Consider the following 18,943-nt stretch of genomic DNA (forward strand, 5'->3'; position numbering starts at 1 on the left):
TTTCCTTTAATGAATTCTACAACTTTTTTTCACACAGAGAGTGGTGAATCTCTGGAACTCTCTGCCGCAGAGGGTAGTTGAGGCCAGTTCATTGGCTATATTTAAGAGGGAGTTAGATGTGGCCCTTGTGGCTAAGGGGATCAGAGGGTATGGAGAGAAGGCAGGTACGGGATACTGAGTTGGATGATCAGCCATGATCATATTGAATGGCGGTGCAGGCTCGAAGGGCCGAATGGCCTACTCCTGCACTTAATTTCTATGTTTCTATGATCTGGCAGCTCTTCAACACTGTTTGACTCTTCACAGCCAACATAAAAAAATCAACAAGACATTAAGCCAGGAAATTCTGCAAGGTGCCCAAAACATCTGTTTTCACCGATTCTCTGCATCGTTTTATGTTCTTTGCATGGAAATTGGAACCTCATGAATCCAAGTTTAGAATTTGTGGTGCACAAAGAATCTTTTTCAATGGGGAATATATAACCTGGCACAATAATTTCTACATTTCAAAGGCCATTTAAGGATCAGAATTAACAGCTGCACAGTGTCAAAAGAAACACAGCAACTAGCTCCAAAATATTCCTTTAGAGGAGAATTGAGAAAATGGCAGCTGCCAATATATCAATGTTAACAGTAGCTTGAATTCCAAGAAATATAACAGTGCAATGGTGTTTTTCCAGAATGAACTACAAAAACAACCATTCGGGCTCACTTTGTGTCAATCTAGAAATTCAACAGGGAAGGAGTTACATGAAACGCCATAATTTCCCATGCAACCTACTTCCTGCTGCTGTACTTCGCTCCATGTCGGGTATCTGCCTAACTCTACAATCCATCTCCCATTCAGTTCTGTTTCTGCATTAAAATCATGCTCTTGTTTGAATGAATGAATGAATAAGTTTACTGGCCAAGTATTTACATGCAAGGAATTTGCCTTGATGCTCTGCCCGCAAGTGACAACATGACATACAGTGACAGTTAGGAAAAGCACATAAAACATTAATAATAAAACATTATTGATTAAATATATGAATTAAATAAAATACCGGAGCAAAAGGATGCAACAGATTTTTGGTTATTGAGTAGAGCTACTACTCGTGGAAAAAAGATGTTTTTATGTCAAGCTGTGGCAGCTTTGACAGTCCGGAGTCGCCTTCCAGATGGAAGTGATTCAAAGAGTTTGTGGTGTGAGAGGGGTCAGATCTTGCCCGCTCGCTTCCTGGCCCATGCAGTGTACAGTTCATCAATGGAGGGAAGGTTGCAGCCAATAACCTTCACAGTTAATCTCTCCCTGAAGGTTGCAGCCAATAACCTTCACAGTTGATCGGATGATTCGCTGCAGCCTCCAGGTGTCATGCTTGGCTGAGCCAAACCAGACCATGATGAAGGTGAGGACAGACTCTACGATGGCCGTGTAGAATTGGACCATCATTGCCTGTGGCAGATTGTGCTTCCCCAGCTGCCGCTGGAAGTACATCCTCTGTTGTGCCTTTTTGACTGTGGAGTCGATGGTAGCCCCCCATTTAAGGTCCTTGGAGATGATGGTTCCCAGGAACTTAAAATACTCCACAGATGTGACTGTGGTATTGTTGATGGTGAGTGGGGTGAGGGGAGGGGGAGCTCTCCTAAAGTCTACAATCAATTTCACTGTCATAAGAGCATTGAGCTCCAGGTTGTTGCTATGGCACCAGGACGCCAGCTGTATCACTTCCTATCTGTAGGCAGATTCCTCCCCATCCTGGATCAGTCCAATCAGGGTTGTGTCATCCACAAACTTGAGAAGCTTGACAGACTGTGGGTGTCTGGGTGGGGAGCTCTCCTAGGTCATAAGAGTATTGAGCTCCAGGTTGTTGCGATGGCACCAGGACGCCAACTGTGTCACTTCCTATCTGTAGGCAGATTCCTCCCCATCCCGGATCAGTCCAATCAGGGTTGTGTTGTCCGCAAACATGAGAAGCTTGACAGAGGTGTCTGTGGAGGGGCAGTCATTGGTGTAAAGAGAGTAACAGAGAGGAGAGTTTATGCAGCCTTGCGGTGCTCCTAGGCTGAGCGTTTGCGGGTCCGAGATGTGCTTTTACAGCCTCTCATGCTGCTTCCTGTCTGTCAGGAAGATGGTGATCCACCGACAGAGGGGTTCAGGCACAGTCAACTCGGAAAGTTTGGAGTGTAGTAGCTCTGGCACAATGGTGTTGAATGCAGAGCTAAAATCAACAAACAAAATCCTCGCATAGGTCCCCTGGTGGTCTAGGTGCTGGAGGATGAAGTGCAGGTCCAGGTTGACTGTGTCATCCACAGATCTATTGGCCCAATATGCAAACTGCAGAGGGTCCAGCAGGAGGTTTGTGATATTTTTCAGCTTGGCCAGCACAAGCCTTTCAAGGGTCTTCATGACTACAGTGGTCAGTGTGACAGGCCTGTAGTCATTAAGACCAGTAATCCTTGCCTTTTTGTGTACAGGGACAATAGTGGAGACTTTGAAGCAGGCAGGGACAGTACAGGTTTGCAGGGACTGGTTGAAAATGTCTGTGTAGACCGGTGCCAGTTGTAGCTTGAGAGTAGAGGGGGAAATGTTGTTCGGTCCGGGAGATTACCGGACTTTTCTGTTTTCTGAACAGCCTCTCCACCTCCTCTATTTTTATTGCTGATGATGGAGAAGTGATGTTGTGCAGGAAGGAGGGGATGGGTAATTGGGTGTTAAGTGGTGAGTGGAGATGGGTGGGTGGGAAAGGGCCCAGTCTTTTCAGACTGGAGTCATGCTTTTGCCCTCTGCACAGCCAAAAGGTTTGGGTAGGACGAATGAAGGGTGAATTTCCAGCATACAGTGAGAAAGATTTGCGTTTTGATTGTATCTTTCACAGGCTCAGGATGACCCAAGCTTATTGATGACCAATTAATTCCCTTTCTACCTGCCCTCACTGTTGCAATGTAGGCAATGAGGTTGGCAATTTGTGCAAGGCAAGATCCCACATAAATAGCAAATGCCATTGGCCTTCAATTACTCCATAACCACCCAGTGACTGTGTCATTAACAAAGAATTGAACATTTAATTTGATGACATTAGCTGGGTCACTGAGATGAAGGGAAAAGAGGCTGGGATCAATTTCCTGATTATTATGTGATAGGAGAATGGAGCTGTATTTCAATCACTTGAAACTGAAGCATGAGCTATTTAAAAATAGGTGCTATTTTTACTAGGTAGACTTAAGCAAGGATAGCTGAGTCTTGCATTTAAACTGAAAATTTCTAACGGACACCTAGAAAGACATAAAGGTCAACACTCTAATCAACAAGTGGATAACATTTGTTAGAAATAAAATGTATTCAACATCAGTGCTTAAGAGAAGAGGAGACACTGAGACATAGTCAATTCAAGCAATTCACTTTCTCAATGCCAATTAGACGTGAGGGTTGAATGCTGATGAGGAATGCTCACCTCCTGAGAAATTAATAAAAAAGAAATCTAACATTTCTCATTCATTCTCCAATCTGCGCCAGGACCATATTGATTGAATATCCAAACAGATGGCTTATTCTCCAAATCAGACTGCATTGAATGGTGCAGCTCAGAAATACCACCATCCGCAAGGGAAATTAACCTCATCTGGCAAGTGTTGTGAGTAGAAACCTGGTTTGCGAGTTTGTGCTTTGAGAAGACAAATCAGAGGCTGGGAGTTTTTGAAATGGTATAAAAATAATTCTGTCACTCACTGGTATCCCAGGCTGTCCTTCAGCTCCCTTTTGGCCAATCAGTCCTTTCTGTCCCTAGAAAGAAATCAAAACATTTGACAAGAGACATTTTTCTTTCCCCACTTCATCAAAAAGTTACACTGAGACTTTGTCAGTACTTTTAGATTTGTAAACTAGACATTGACAAGGATTCAACGTGACTGGTCCACTTTCCTTTGGAAATTTCATGCAAATAGACTGGGAAATGCCCTATAATGTGGATTAATTTTTTCAGTATTTATTTTTTGTTTCGTAATCATTAATGCTCATCACAGATGTTAACAAAAATGACGTGCAACAACTTTGAGTGCCTGTTAAGTACAAATAAATTGAAATTACTAACAGCAACACTCAAAGGCACATTAACTTATTTAATGAGAACATGACCACTGTCCTGTGCATTTCACGGACTAACAAGTTAATGAAAATGTTAATTCTGCAGAACTCAATATATTTCTTTCTCAGAATTTTATTGTTGAAAGGAATAACAATCTTAAAAAAAAAACATTTTCAGGAGTGTTTTGATTTTGTAACCACTTAAAATCAAAAACACCCTACATTGATAGTCAACCTAGAAACATAGAAAATAGGTGCAGGAGTAGGCCATTCGGCCCTTCAAACCTGCACCGCCATTCAATATGATCATGGCTGATCATCCAACTCAGTATCCTGTACCTGCCTTCTCTCCAAACCCCCTGATCCCTTTAGCCACAAGGGCCACATCTAACTCCCTCTTAAATATAGCCAATGAACTGGGCTCAACTACCTTCTGTGGCAGAGAATTCCAGAGATTCACCACTCCCTGTGTGAAAAATGTTTTTCTCATCTCGGTCCTAAAAGATTTCCCCCTTATCCTTAAACTGTGACTCCTTGTTCTGGACTTCCCCAACATCGGGAACAATCTTCCAGCATCTAGCCTGTCCAACCCCATAAGAATTTTGTAAGTTTCTATAAGATCCCCCCTCAATCTTCTAAATTCTAGCGAGTACAAGCCGAGTCTATCCAATCTTTCTTCATATAAAAGTCCTGACATCTGAGGAATCAGTCTGGTGAACCTTCTCTGCACTCCCTCTATGGCAAGAATGTCTTTCCTCAGATTAGGAGACCAAAACTGTACGCAATAATCCAAGTGTGGTCTCACCAAGACCCTGTACAACTGCAGTAGAACCTCCCTGCTCCTATACTCAAATCCTTTTGCTATGAATGCCAACATACCATTTGCTTTCTTCACTGCCTGCTGCACCTGCATGCCTACTTTCAGTGACTGGCATACCATGACACCCAGGTCTCGTTGCATCTCCCCTTTTCCTAATCGGCCACCATTCAGATAATAGTCTACTTTCCTGTTTTTGCCACCAAAGTGGATAACCTCACATTTATCCACATTATACTGCATCTACCATGCATTTGCCCACTCACCCAGCCTATCCAAGTCACCTTGCAGCCTCCTAGCATCCTCCTCACAGCTAACACTGCCCCCCAGCTTCGTGTCATCCGCAAACTTGGAGATGTTGCAATCAATTCCCTCGTCCAAATCATTAATATATATTGTAAATAGCTGGAGTCCCAGCACTGAGCCTTGCGGTACCCCACAAGTCACTGCCTGCCATTCTGAAAAGGACCCGTTTACTCCTACTCTTTGCTTCCTGTCTGCCAGCCAGTTCTCTATCCACATCAATACTGAACCCCCAATACCGTGTGCTTTAAGTTTGTATACTAATCTCTTATGTGGGATCTTGTCGAAAGCCTTCTGTAAGTCCGGATATAACACATCCACTGGTTCTCCCTTATCCACTCTACTAGTTACATCCTCGAAAAATTCTATAAGATTCATCAGACATGATTTACCTTTCAGAAATCCATGCTGACTTTGTCCAATGATTTCACCACTTTCCAAATGTGCTGCTATCCCATCTTTAATAACTGACTCTAGCAGTTTCCCCACTACCGATGTTAGACCAACTGGTCTGTAATTCCCCGTTTTCTCTCTCCCTCACTTTTTAAAAAGTGGGGTCACATTAGCTACCCTCCAATCCTCAGGAACTACTCCAGAATCTAAAGAGTTTTGAAAAATTATCACTAATGCATCCACTATTTCTGGGGCTACTTCCTTAAATACTCTGGGATGCAGCCTATCTGGCCCTGGGGATTTATCGGCCTTTAATCCATTCAATTTACCCAACACCACTTCCCGGCTAACCTGGATTTTGCTCAGTTCCTCCATCTCATTTGACCCCCGGTCCCCTGCTATTTCCGGCAGATTATCTATATCTTCCTTAGTGAAGACAGAACCAAAGTAGTTATTCAATTGGTCTGCCATGTCCTCGTTCCCCATGATCAATTCACCTGTTTCTGACTGCAAGGGACCTACATTTGTTTTAACTAATCTTTTTCTCTTCACATATCCATAAAAACTTTTGCAGTCAGTTTTTATGTTCCCTCTGTTGCACAACTCTCTTAGAAATACATGTTAATCAAGAGGCCCTAATCTACAGAGAAATTGAGCAGGCTAGGATTTTTATTCCTTGGAGCATAGGAGACTAATGGGTAATCCTACAGAGGTGTATAAGATCGTGAGGGGAATAGACAGGGTGAATAGATAAGAGCCTTTTACCCAGAGTAGGGAAATCAAGAAACAGAGGACATAGATTTAAGGTGAGAGGGGAAAGATTTAATAGGAACTTGAGGGGCAACTTTCTCTTAATGGGTGGTGGGTATATGGAACAAGCCACCTGAAGAGGTACTTGAGGCAGGTACTATAACAACATTTAAAAGATATTAGGACAGGTACATGGATAGGACAGGTTTAGAGAATAATGGGCCAAATGCGGGAAGGTGGGACTTCCGATGATGCATCACCTTGGTCGGCATGGGCAAGCTGGGCTGAAGGGCCTTTTCCCATGCTGTATTATTCTATGATTTTATCATCACCCTCAGAATTGCCATCCCCAGTTATGTGTGGCAAATGTTCTCGTGCAGTTTGATTGGCTTCATACCCAGAACCACATCTTAGGTACCCCAAAACATCTCGACACAAGATGGTTTGGAATGTGAAAATGCCTTTCAGAGGTGATTCATTATTTGCTATTCGAGATATTCTTGCAAATGTTGAGGATCGTATTGGCAGATAATTTATATTTATTAATGTTCTGTGGGATTACTGCTAAAGTAACCCGGTTTAAGAGGAGTGGGCCATAATTGAGATACCACACAGAATGTGCATCTCATGTGCATTTGGACATATCAGCTGCAGGCTGATTTAAAGACTGGGCAATATGGTTGTACACTGAGCCATTGTGTGTTACTGAGACATTAATACATATTGACCCTGTAGAGCTTAATCTCCAATGCTGTTATTATACACAAATTGCATTAAAGAGAGATGGATTGATAGAAGACATAAATAAAAATAAAAGGAAATGATTAGGCTCAAACTTAGATGAAATCTCTGGTCTCCATTTTCTTCATGTCCATTGCCTTTAGAAACTCAAGTATCTCTCCCTGCAAAGGCAGTGTCTTCATGGATGTATTAAGACAAAACAATTCATTTTTCATGTGCATCCAATGTATTGGAGATTAGTTTACAACATGGCATACTTAACACTACCTTGGCGCAGACTGAATATCCCAGATAGTCTGTGACAGAGCCAAGTCACAGAGAATAACGTTAAGTAACAGTGGTAAATGACCACTTCTATCCGCAGAGCAGGACATGTTATGTGAGATCTTTGACTATAAACTGAGTAAAAAGGAGCAATTGTTGGAATAACGAACGAGAGATCTGCGTGTCACCCTAGTCTCCAACCCATTGATAAGATGAACATACACAAAGCCTCGGCATCAGCTTTTACATGACTTATCATTGAGCTTTTTTTCCCGCCAACAGCAATTCATGAGGTCCTGGAATATACAGGTGCCACTGCACATTCACATGTGTTTTCCACTCGCTGAGAGGCAGCACTGTGTGTTGCCGAGCGTTTTTAAGACAACATTTTAAGGTTAAACCTAATGCAAACCATACTTCCTTTGAAAAGCAAATCTTTTCCTCACCTCCACCCCCATTCAGTGCATATTTGAGGCAACATTTGCTTTTGGACTTCTTCATCCAGGATGTTCTACTGCCAACCATTAAGCGGTCGCTTATCTTCAAAAGGCCAACTCTGCCTTTCTGACCTTGTGAACTGCAGCAGTATATGCTTCGACTTCTGCACTCCAAACGTTGTTCTATTTCTCAAAAGCAGAACTCGCATAAGTCTGACCAGTGTTTTAAGAGCTGTTGGCTTTTAAGAACAAATTCAGCTGCTGGCCCGCCCCACTTAGTGTTCTGTGCCAAAACCACCAGAATAAAATTCGAATGAATGACCTTGCACTATGGAACAGACAGTATATTAGACTGCAGACTGATACAACACCCAAAGTGTGTTGATCCTGGCACCAATGTGATTCATGATTTCATAATCATAACTATAAATGCTGCATGGACAATAAAATTCAGATCCAGATCAAATGTGAGCATGGACGGTAATTACCTTCGGACCTTGTGGTCCTGGGGCCCCAGGAAGACCTCGAAAACCCTGAAAAGGAGAACGAGTTTAGTCATGTGCATCCTTGTAATCATCCAAAATCTTCACAGAGACGCCTTGTGAAGCTCCTGACATGTGCAACAGCAAAGAATGACAGCTTCACATGAATCAGATAAACATTTTCATAGCTGAACTCTAAAGTAAGAAAGTCATGTTCCCTCATTTGCTGATCTACACTATTCTACTCGCTCACGTCTGCTTCCAATACATGATCAACATAAACAAATGCAAGGTACAGTGCAACTGCTGTGTACGTTCAACAACGTACCTCGGTGACTGCCAATCACCACCCCCCCCCGGACACTTATTATTATTTATTCAAATCGTTTGCTATGTCGCTCTTCCAGGGAGATGCTAAATGCATTTCGTTGTCTCTGTACTGTACACTGACAATGACAATTAAAATTGAATCTGAATCTGAATCTGAATCTAACAATCGAATGTTTACAGACAATTTGGAAGGCAATTTTGATTTGGACCCAATCGCTGATTTTTGGCATCCCGCAGATGCAGTCTTGTCCTTTACTGAAATCATTTTCTTCCTCTATGTCATCAGCTGTCCAAAAATAACACGACAAAACCTGAGGTTTGTCTTTCTGCCCTTGGATTCCATCCAAATCGATCAGTCCATGCTGTGTGCGGGTGAATAATTTTGTGCATTGATGTTGTCCAAGCAGGGTTGTGCTCATGCCTTTGTGCTATCAAGATCTTTACCTTCTGATGGTAGTTGAGTACATTGGTGATACCAGCACTCAGTTGCTCATGCTGGATAGAAGCTCCAGCATTTACACACCCATGGACAGGCGACGGTTTACCTGAACCTTTACTCTGTCCTTGCCTTAGTCTCTCAGTCTTTAAACACAGGATGGCCAACAAAGTTGTCTACACCTTGTCATATATTGTGCTTGTACATTACTGAATCAAAATAACTTTATTTCATTGAAATATTTTCAATGAAAGATGGATAAAGAAAACAACTGAGAAAAAAAAGAAAGTCAAAGTAAAACCAAATGTATTTTTATTTTAAAAAGTTATCAACAACATTCTGACTCCACACTTACAATAGACAATAGACAATAGGTGCAGGAGTAGGCCATTCGGCCTTTCGAGCCAGCACCGCCATTCAATGTGATCATGGCTGATCATCCCCAATCAGTACCCCGTTCCTGCCTTCTCCCCATATCCCCTGACTCCGCTATTTTTAAGAACCCTATCTAGCTCTCTATTTAAAGTATCCAGAGAACCTGCCTCCACCGGATTCTGAGGCAGAGAATTCCGCAGACTCACAATTCTCTGTGATAAAAAGTGTTTTCTCGTCTCCGTTCTAAATGTTCTTTGTCAGTCAGTAACCATGGCATTTTAAAATTTGCTCACCATGAAATGGACATGCCCAAACATTTAATTTGGTATCTGCCATGTAAATACCTGCATGTCACAGCATTCCATATATTTCAAAGTCACCTTTCGCGAGGAGAATCTACTGTAGTGTAGCATTTGGAAAATCATGGCATATCATTCTACAAGCTCCACAGGTCTATGTTTCCTACACTTATCCAATTGCTGGATGCTACTGTAGCTTACCCTCATCGCTGCTTTTGCAAAATTCCTGGTTCCTTATTAGAAATATTACACTCCATCGGAAAAATGTAGTTTTATATATTTTAGAAGAGCATAAGAGCACCTCTCATAGATCAGCTGCCTATAGTTCCTGCTACCCTTGATCTGACTTCCAGTGCCGTCTGTGTGGAGTTTATATGTTACATGTGACCACATGTTTCCTCCCCCATCCAAAACACATGCAGACTAGTAGAATAATTGGCCACTGTAAATTGCACCTCGTGTGTGGATAAGTAGAAGAATCTGCCAGTGGAGTGGTGAAAAATAATGTGAATGCATGGGGAATAAAGTGGGATCAATGTGGGATTAGAGAAAGTGTGTGCTTGATGATCAGCACGGACTTCATGGGCCAATGGATCTGTTTGCATGCTGTATGATGCTACTGCATTGCTGCATTGCTCTACATACAATACAAATTCGCGAAAGGGAGCTATTGTTACGGAATCATGTAATTGCAGTAAAGCTGTAATTGCTTGTTTCATAAGCAGCATCAATAAAGTCTTGCTCCATGTCGGAGCACAATAAATAAGCAAACCTGGACAAATTACATTGAAAGCACTGCACAACAATCTAACTAAAATTTCAAAAGTATCAGAAAGAAACCTGGAACACAGAACACCGCATATTTTTCTGTCCTGATTAGTCATATATTTTGAAAATAAATTAGATCTTCATTCTCTGTAGATTAGAAAAAATGAAGGGCGATCTTAATGAAAAGAGGCATAACAGAACAGATGTAGCTGTAACAAGGAACTGCAGATGCTAGTTTACCAAAAAAAGACACCATGCTGGAGTAACTAAGCAGGTCAGGCAGCATTTCTGGAGAACATGGATAGGCAACGTTTCGGGTCAGGACCCTTGTTCGGACTGATTGTAGGATGGATAAGATAGCTGGAGGAGCGGTAGAGATGGGATAGAGCCTGACAAGTAGCAGGAGAATACAGGGGGGGGGATGGGGGGGGGGGGGGGGGGGGGGGGGGGGGGGGGGGGGGGGAGGAGGGGGGGAGGGAGTGGTTGTGGGTTGTCTGCAATCTGCCAAAAAGGAAAAGACAAAAAAGTATGAGATAAGGATAGGAAACCAGAGGAAGGAATATAGGTGGAAGGGGTTGGGGAGAAGGTGAAATGAAGAAAGGGTGTGCATCCAGGTGGGGCACAGGGAAGAGAGGAGGAGGAAATGTGTGTATATGCGGTAAGAGGGGGGGGGGGGGGGGGGGTGTGGGTTAGATACCTAAATTTAGATAATTTAATGTTCATACATTTGGGCTGAAAACTACCCATACGTGCAGTTTCTCCAGTTAATGTGTGGCCTCTGGCAATGGAGGAGGCTCAGGATGGGAATGAAAGGGGAGCCAAAATGGTAAGCAACCGCGATACCTAGCACGCCGTAGCAGACCATTTAACTCCCCTTCCGGATTTTAACTCTGCTTCCCATTCTCAAACGGACCTTTCAGGTCTGGGCCGCCATCATTGCCGGAGTGAGGCCACGTGGAAACTGGAGGAAGAGCGCTCATATTTCCACTTGAATTCCCCAATTTTAGGTAACTAACCTACGAGCTCTCCCACCCTCCCCCCCCTTTCCCCTCTTCCCTGTGCAGAACCTAGATGTGCACCCCTTTTCTCCCTTTCCCTTTCCCTCTGTCCCATTTCACCTATATTCCTTCCACTACCTTCTTATTCATGCCTTTTCTGCCCTTATCTCACATTTTTTATCTTTTCATCTTTGACCTTTGTCCTGTCATCTGCCATTGAAATCCCCCTCACCCGTATTCACGTATCGCTTGCTGGGCTTTGTCTTGTCCCATCTCTCTTCCAGAAATCTCCCCTCTCCCCCCCCCCCCCCACCCCCCAACCCCCACCCCCCCCCTACAATCAGCCCGAAGATGGATCCCAACCCGAACGTCACCGATCCATATTCTCGACCGATGTTGCCTGACCTGCTGAATTACTCCAGCATTTTGTGTCTTTTTTTCGGATAGATGTCAAGATGTTCCCACTATCTGGAGTATCTGGAATGAGGGGACATAGTTACAAGATTTGGGGAAGGTTATTTAAAATTGTTGTGTTGGAATTTCTCGCAAATGGAGGTAAATCTCTGAAATTCTCCACCTCAGAGGATTACGGAGGCTAGTTCTTCATCAGCATTGGAGGAAGTAGATATATTTTTAGAACTTGGAGAATTGCAGGCAATGGGGATCTGGCAGAGAAGATGAGGCTAGGAACAGATCAGTTATTATCAAATTGTATAGTAGGGCAAGCTAGAGGGGCTGAATGGTTACTCCTGCTCTTAAATTCTCATGTTCTTAAGCGATATCAATAAAAAGTGTCCCACTAAATATGCATTGAAGACAATAAAGATCTTTTCAGGCAGTGAATAAAGGACAATAATTTCACTTGCCCTCGAGCTCAATTAAATAAATTTGCATATATTTTTTGTTATAGCTACTCCTCCATCACTTGCTATGCCAATGTGATGTAAACTTGCAGTGCAATCATGCGGTAAGAGTTTTTCCATGAATTCCTTTATGAATTCCTTTCTGCTCCTGTAATGTTGGAGCATTGCTATATGTAATTTCAACATTCACTCGCAGCAAGTTGGCACAGCATTAGAGTTGCTGCCTTACAGCACCAGAAACCCGGGTTCAATCCTGACTATGGGTGCGGTCTGTACGGAGTTTGCACATTCTCCCCGTGACCAAATGGGTTTTCTCTGGGTGCTCCGGTTTCCTCCCACACTCCAAAGATGTACAGGTTTGTATATTTGTTTAAGAAGGAATTGCAGATGCTGGAAAATCGAAGGTAGACAAAAATGCTGGAGAAACTCACCGGGTGCAGCAGCATCTATGGAGCGAAGGAAATAGGCAACGTTTCGGGCCGAAACCCTTCTTCAGACTGGTGAAGGGTTTCGGCCTGAAACTTTGTCAATTCCCTTTGCTCCCTAGTGTGTAGGATAGTGCTAGTGTAAGGGGATTATTGGTCAGCGTTACTTATTGAACTGAAAATCTTTCCATTATCTTCCCATCCATCCAACTTACTAAGTCATGAAGTAAGCAGATTTAGTCTGGATTTTGATCTTAATGCATAATGGCAACTGGAAGACTATTTAAATGATATAAATATTACAAATTATTAAAAATCCTGTACACTCTGAGCCATTTGTTTGCCTAACTTTTATTTTGATTAAATTTGTTATTATTGATGATGCAATCTTCTCTTGGGCCGCGCTAACCTGCATCATATATAGAATCGAGCTACTGTGGTTAATGTGGCTTAATTTGTTTATCAGTTATTTTGAGAATCTCCTCGTGAATGAATTTTCGATTATTTTCAGATGTCCCATTTAAGATCAAACATTTCGCAGCTGTGACAGTCAGGCTATCTTTGAAGCCAAAATGAAATTCAGTCATAACAGTTGCGTATGCCAAACAATGTTCCTGAGCGTCATTTTGAATCTCCGTGACAAGAGTTGTCATTGTTATCAATGGGTTGTTTCAAGTGCTGACACACCTCTGTGATACCATTCTATGCCCGTCCACACCTGGATACCATTTGACATTCCACTCATTACCTGGTGAATATAATGACACTGGAGCCTCACAACTGTGAGATCATTTTCCTCACACAAAGTTCAGATCCACCCTAACGAGTTTTATTGTGCAATGATGGGAGATGATGCAGCATCAATGGAAAGGGCTGCAAGGTTAAGGTGTCGGATTGATGAGCTTTTTTTCAAAACTGGAATAGTGGGAAGTTAAACACATTTTAAGTTGCAGAGAAGGGGAAGGGGTGAAGCAAACAAAGGGTGGAGGCCAGGAAAGACTGAATGACACAAGTGGTGGTGGTACTGGCTGGTGAGGGCTTGTGCATCACGGCAATATCTCTGGAGGAGGGGCAAGTAGAAGGAAAAGAGTGATAAATATGGAAGAGGAGATACAAATACAAATAAAATATATCAATGATATATTGACGTGAGAAAACATGGAGAAACAAAAATTGCAGATTTGGAAATATTAAATCAAACAGAGAATGCTAGAAATACTCGGCATATCAGGCAGCACCTATCGAGAGAAGCTGAGTTAATGATGCAGCTCGATGCTTTCCATGAGAAGAGAAATATTTTTGTTTATCAAGTAAGTTCTATCTCTGTTCCCTAAGTGCATTGACCTAGATAGGCACAGATAGGATTGTCAAGGCAGAACCTATAGAGAGAAGCAGGATTAATGATTGAAACACTGGGCAGGTTTGAGGCACAAGTTGCTGAGTGGAAGGTGCTTTCTTGAGGGTAAGGGATACCAGCACTGGAATGCCTAGAACTTGAGAAAACAGAGTGACATCGAGTGGACACTCCAATTCAGGGGGGGGGGGCGAAGCAAGCTTGTACGTCGACATATCTCTGCTGGATTGCTGACCAAAGCAGCTTCAGAAAATCTGTCCAATGATACACTTCAGTAACTGTTATTCCAGGAAGTATATTGCTATGTAACTCCTCATTTTAGACACGAAACACTAGGTTTAAGGAAATTCGGATAAATCTCATGACAATCACAACAATTACATCCACTTTGAGAAAAATTGTTTAGCATAGCGCGAGGAGGGTTCTATACAACAAAATCTGGTTCTAAACAGTTTACTCATTTCAACGTTAAAACAAATCCAACAAAGCTTCTCTACATAAAATACTAAATATTGTGCAAATGCACTGTGTTTTTAATGATGGTCTTAACATGCCATATTTACAAGGGTTGTATCTGGTAGATTTTTTCCTCAGTTCTATGCTTTGTGCATGATATGGTAATATATGGGTATTGAATTGCACTTATATTTTAGGAATTAGATTTTTCATTCAAGATTCCAGCATGTGTAATCTCTTGTGTCACCAAATAGGCATCATTCCACCTGCTACTCCCTTTACCGGAGGGACAGTCTAGGTTTGGTACAACTATAGAGACTGGCCAGGTTCAATGACAAAGCATCAGAAGCACTGAGTTGGTGGATCAAGCAGTGGAAGCTACTCATGAGAAGGCACCAGTCAGCTCCTTCGAATTCTCCCATGAAATTCATGATGTTAAGTCACCTTTAGAACATTCCTAATGAACAATGCAAATTGAATTAACTTTTAAATCTCAATCTAAAATCTTAATCTAAAACTTACATATAAGTTGTCTATCCATGGAGGGGTTGACCGCTGTTTGTTATTGTAGTCTGAGTGTCAATTCCAGCAGTGAATGACATGAATGGTTGCGCTGAAACTGTGTATACTGGAAGCGAGCAAAAATCATACTGCTGGAGGAATTCAGCAAGTCAGGCTGTGGAGGGAAACGGACAGTTTGTAGATGTGTCCCGAAACATATTCTTTCCATTTTTCTCTACAAATGCTGCCTGACTTGCTGAATTTGTCCAGCAGTTTGTTTTTTGCTCGACATTCCCAAGAGTCTTAGTTGAATTTGAATTTTGTCCACGGGAACCCTGTGCACCATCCCTTAATGAACTGACCCTTTTGTTGTTCTGTTCTTTGGGTGTGATGCTTCAGGCCTTAGAACGCCAGAATGTTATGAGGGAATCCTCTCTCTGCCCCTGCCGACTGAATTAATGCAGAATAATTGTAACCTGCAGGCCTTCCAAATATATCTTTCACAATGATTAGAAAAAGGATTGCCATTCAGAGCAAAAATTCATGCAGTCAATAAAATATTGAAAATAATTTCAAGGTAAGGTTTTCAGAATAACTGATGCTAACTGCTCGGAAAGCATGCTTTCCAGAGGAACCACCAATAAATTTACACCTGTGCCAGTGTAGTATGCAGTGATGCACATCTGTGCCAGTGTACCGTGCAGTGCCGCACATCTGTACTGGTGCACCATGCATTGCCTCACATCTGTACTGGTGTAGAGTTCATTGTTGTACATCTGTACCCGTGTATCTTGCCATGCCACAAACTGTACCAGAGCAGTGCCGTACATCAGTGCCAGTGTGCCATGCAATGTGCACCCTTGTGCCAGTGTGCCATGCAGTGCTGTACACTTGTGCCAGTGTACCAAGCAGTGCTGCACACCTGTGCTGGTGTACAGTTCAGTGTCACACATCTGTACCAGTGTACAGTGTAGAGTCAAACATCTGTAGTAGTACGCAATACGGTGCTTCACATCTGTACTAATGTACAGTGCAGTGCTGCATATGTCTACCTGTGTACAACGTAGTGCTGCCAACCTGTATCGGTTTACCATGCAGTAATATAAAGGGAATATAAATGATGATATAAAGGGAACCTTCCTGAGCAGGTCCTGACCTGGTACTGGGAAATCCCTAGTTCAGGTAAATCCTGCTTTATGATATTTGCCTAGTCTCCTCTCGTCCCTTCCCCAGGTTCCAATTCTTGGGGCCTCTCTCCATCGCCGCTCTCCATAGTGACCCACTTCCTTCTGTGCTCCTGGCGATGGCAGTATGTACGAAGGATCAGCTTTCCCCATGTACTAGGCTCGGTAAGTGGTGCTGAGGGCTTCGACTGAGTTTTCCATGAGTAATATGACGTGGGTGTGCTCCAGGGCGGCATTTTGTGGGCCTCGGGAGGGGAGTGTTGGTTGGTTTCCAGGCCACTGCGATAACTATCAGCACAAACCCGCCATCTGTGATTTAACATGACAAGAGGCCCTCAAAACAAAAGGAACTGCAGTCCCACATATTTTTTTTGATTGAGTTTCACAGAAAGGTTAATTCAATCGGTTTTGCCCATTAGAAATGTTCCAAAGGTTACTAAAATCATATGAATTTCATGGTTAAATGTTTAAGAGCTGACTGGTAACTTCTAATTAGTGACTTGCATTGTTTGATCATGTAACACAGTGCTTCTGACTATTTGGCACTGAACTTCAATATAAAACCTCTGACTTTTTTTTGAAATAATAGAGTTTATTGTACAAAATGTTATGGCATCTGTCCCTTTCTCTCCCACCTTTAACATTTTCCTTCAAACAAATGGCATGTTGTGTTAGAGTAGGCCTTCATAAAGTCAAAGTTCAACTGGATGAAAATGTTCAGTATTGAAAGCAAGCCACAAATGTAAAGCACTCAAGTGATTCTCTCTGGGAAAATATCGCACATAGAAGGCCAGGCTTTTGTCAATACTTTCAAGTGCTGTGGAGAACTGCTGGCAAATGCAAACAAAAGTGCTCAGAAACATGGTGGTTGCACAGCCGAACTTGCCGATGGGTTCATCTCACTGGGTCTGCTGGCCTGCACTGCACAAGGACCCAGTAGCGGACATGAACTCACAGTGTTTAGATTCACAGATCATGCATCGGGCTTTACCTGCTGCAACATCTACATATTCATTGGTGTCAATTGCGATTTTATGGCTGATGAAGAAAGAATAAAATAGGTCTTTCAAAAAGAAATGAATGGGTTTTAAATCAATGTTCTAATTATTTCAATTTTTTTTGGTAACATTTTAAAAAATGAATTGATTTTAATAGTTGTTACATACTTCTAAATATCTGTCATATTCAGAAGCACCTTCAAAAAGTGAAACACAGTTATTGTGGAGGTGCCTGCTGGCGCCCGCTAGTATCGAACCCGGCGTTCGGAAGCCGAGGGCACGTGACCCGGGAGGGACCGCGGTTTCACTTTTGCGCGGCAGTTGTTCGACTGACCACCGTTGTGGCTAGTCGCGTGTGCATAGACCAAGGAGCGAGTTATTAATAAAGATCGTTCTAAGAACTTGGTCGTCATCTCTGCATCCACTAAATTCTCATATTAAGTCCTAGACCCTCTGTCAGACTGAAGAAGGGTCTTCCACCTGAAACATTGAAACTGTTTCTCTTTTCACAAATGCCGCCTGACATGCTGAATGTTTCCAGCATTTTCTATTTTTGTCTCAGAACTTCAGCATCTGCAGTTTTATTGACTTTCATTGAAGGTTGTTAATAGCTGACAGAGCTGGGGGTGTGGCTTTGTCCACGATCTCAGCAACTGTTTTTTAGGCAAGACCAGTCCCGGCTCACCCTCATGCACTATTCTAGAACCTTTTGCAGGTTTAGGCATGGATATAAACCAAGTATCGGGCCAGGGAGAATACAAGATAGCGATGCATGTACTCACCAAAATCCCGGCGTTGGAACCATACCAACTGGACTCCAACTCACTGACCAACCCACTGACCATACCAACTGGACCCCAACCCACTGACAGGATTTGCCTCTCGTAATACCAATCTTTTCCCAGATGTGGAGAACCGATGAGCTAATCCCTTGCATCTGCCAGGTATCAGATGAAGTGAAGCTGACCTGAGCACTGAGTTGGTCACTGGCAGCCTGTCCTCAGGTTCTGCCTTGGGATAGGCAGACAATTCACAGAACCACATAACTCTAAGGCTTTTTACAAATGTCTTTGGCAGTTAAGAGACACATTAAAACATCTTAGAATACCAGCAATAGTTACAAACATTAAAATACATTAACTTGAAGAGATGCAAGAGACTGAGGATGCTGGAATCTGGATCAAGAAACAATAAACTGGAAAACTCGGTGGGTCGAGCAGCATAAGTGGGTGGGAAGGAAATGTCGACCTTTCATCATTTGTTCCATAACAAATTGCTAGTACACGGGCTTACTGTGTTTAATCCATATTATATTATTTGTTTGATAGCTAGGGGATAATAGAAACAATGCACCTAATATATGTTTCCGAATTTATCAATTCCAGCACAACTTTGAATGTGGATGAGATATGAAATATGCTAGTTTCATGAAATGTATATTAAGTTTGTGTAGAACCAGATTTTGTTCAAATAGAATGAAATGTATATTTAACTATAATATTCTTGGAGTCAATTATTTCTGTTGTGTTTCAAATCATAAATGACAGATTTAGAATGATTTCTCGTATGGTGTTAATAACAATAATTTTCAAGCAATATATTCTTTTGTAATTACTGGCACAACATAATTCAAGGAAATAATGTGTAAAACCAAAAGCAGGAGGCACACTATTCAGGAAAAGAGATAACAGATGTTCTCCTTCTGT

General features: G+C 42.3%; 1 protein-coding gene across 3 annotated transcripts in view; it reads right to left on the reverse strand.

The window, feature by feature from the left end:
- Window positions 1-18,943, reverse strand: part of si:dkey-225n22.4 (collagen alpha-1(XXI) chain) — a 159,265-nt gene that overhangs the window by 16,257 nt on the left and 124,065 nt on the right. For all 3 annotated transcript variants that reach the window (XM_055634805.1, XM_055634803.1, XM_055634804.1), the window contains exons 18-19: window positions 8,257-8,301; window positions 3,710-3,763 (exon numbers count right to left, since the gene is read on the reverse strand). In XM_055634805.1, the coding sequence (XP_055490780.1) occupies window positions 3,710-3,763; window positions 8,257-8,301 (99 nt within the window). The remainder of the gene's footprint in view (window positions 1-3,709; window positions 3,764-8,256; window positions 8,302-18,943) is intronic.

Source organism: Leucoraja erinacea, chromosome 4 (assembly GCF_028641065.1).
Source record: "Leucoraja erinacea ecotype New England chromosome 4, Leri_hhj_1, whole genome shotgun sequence".
NCBI lineage: Eukaryota > Metazoa > Chordata > Chondrichthyes > Rajiformes > Rajidae > Leucoraja > Leucoraja erinaceus.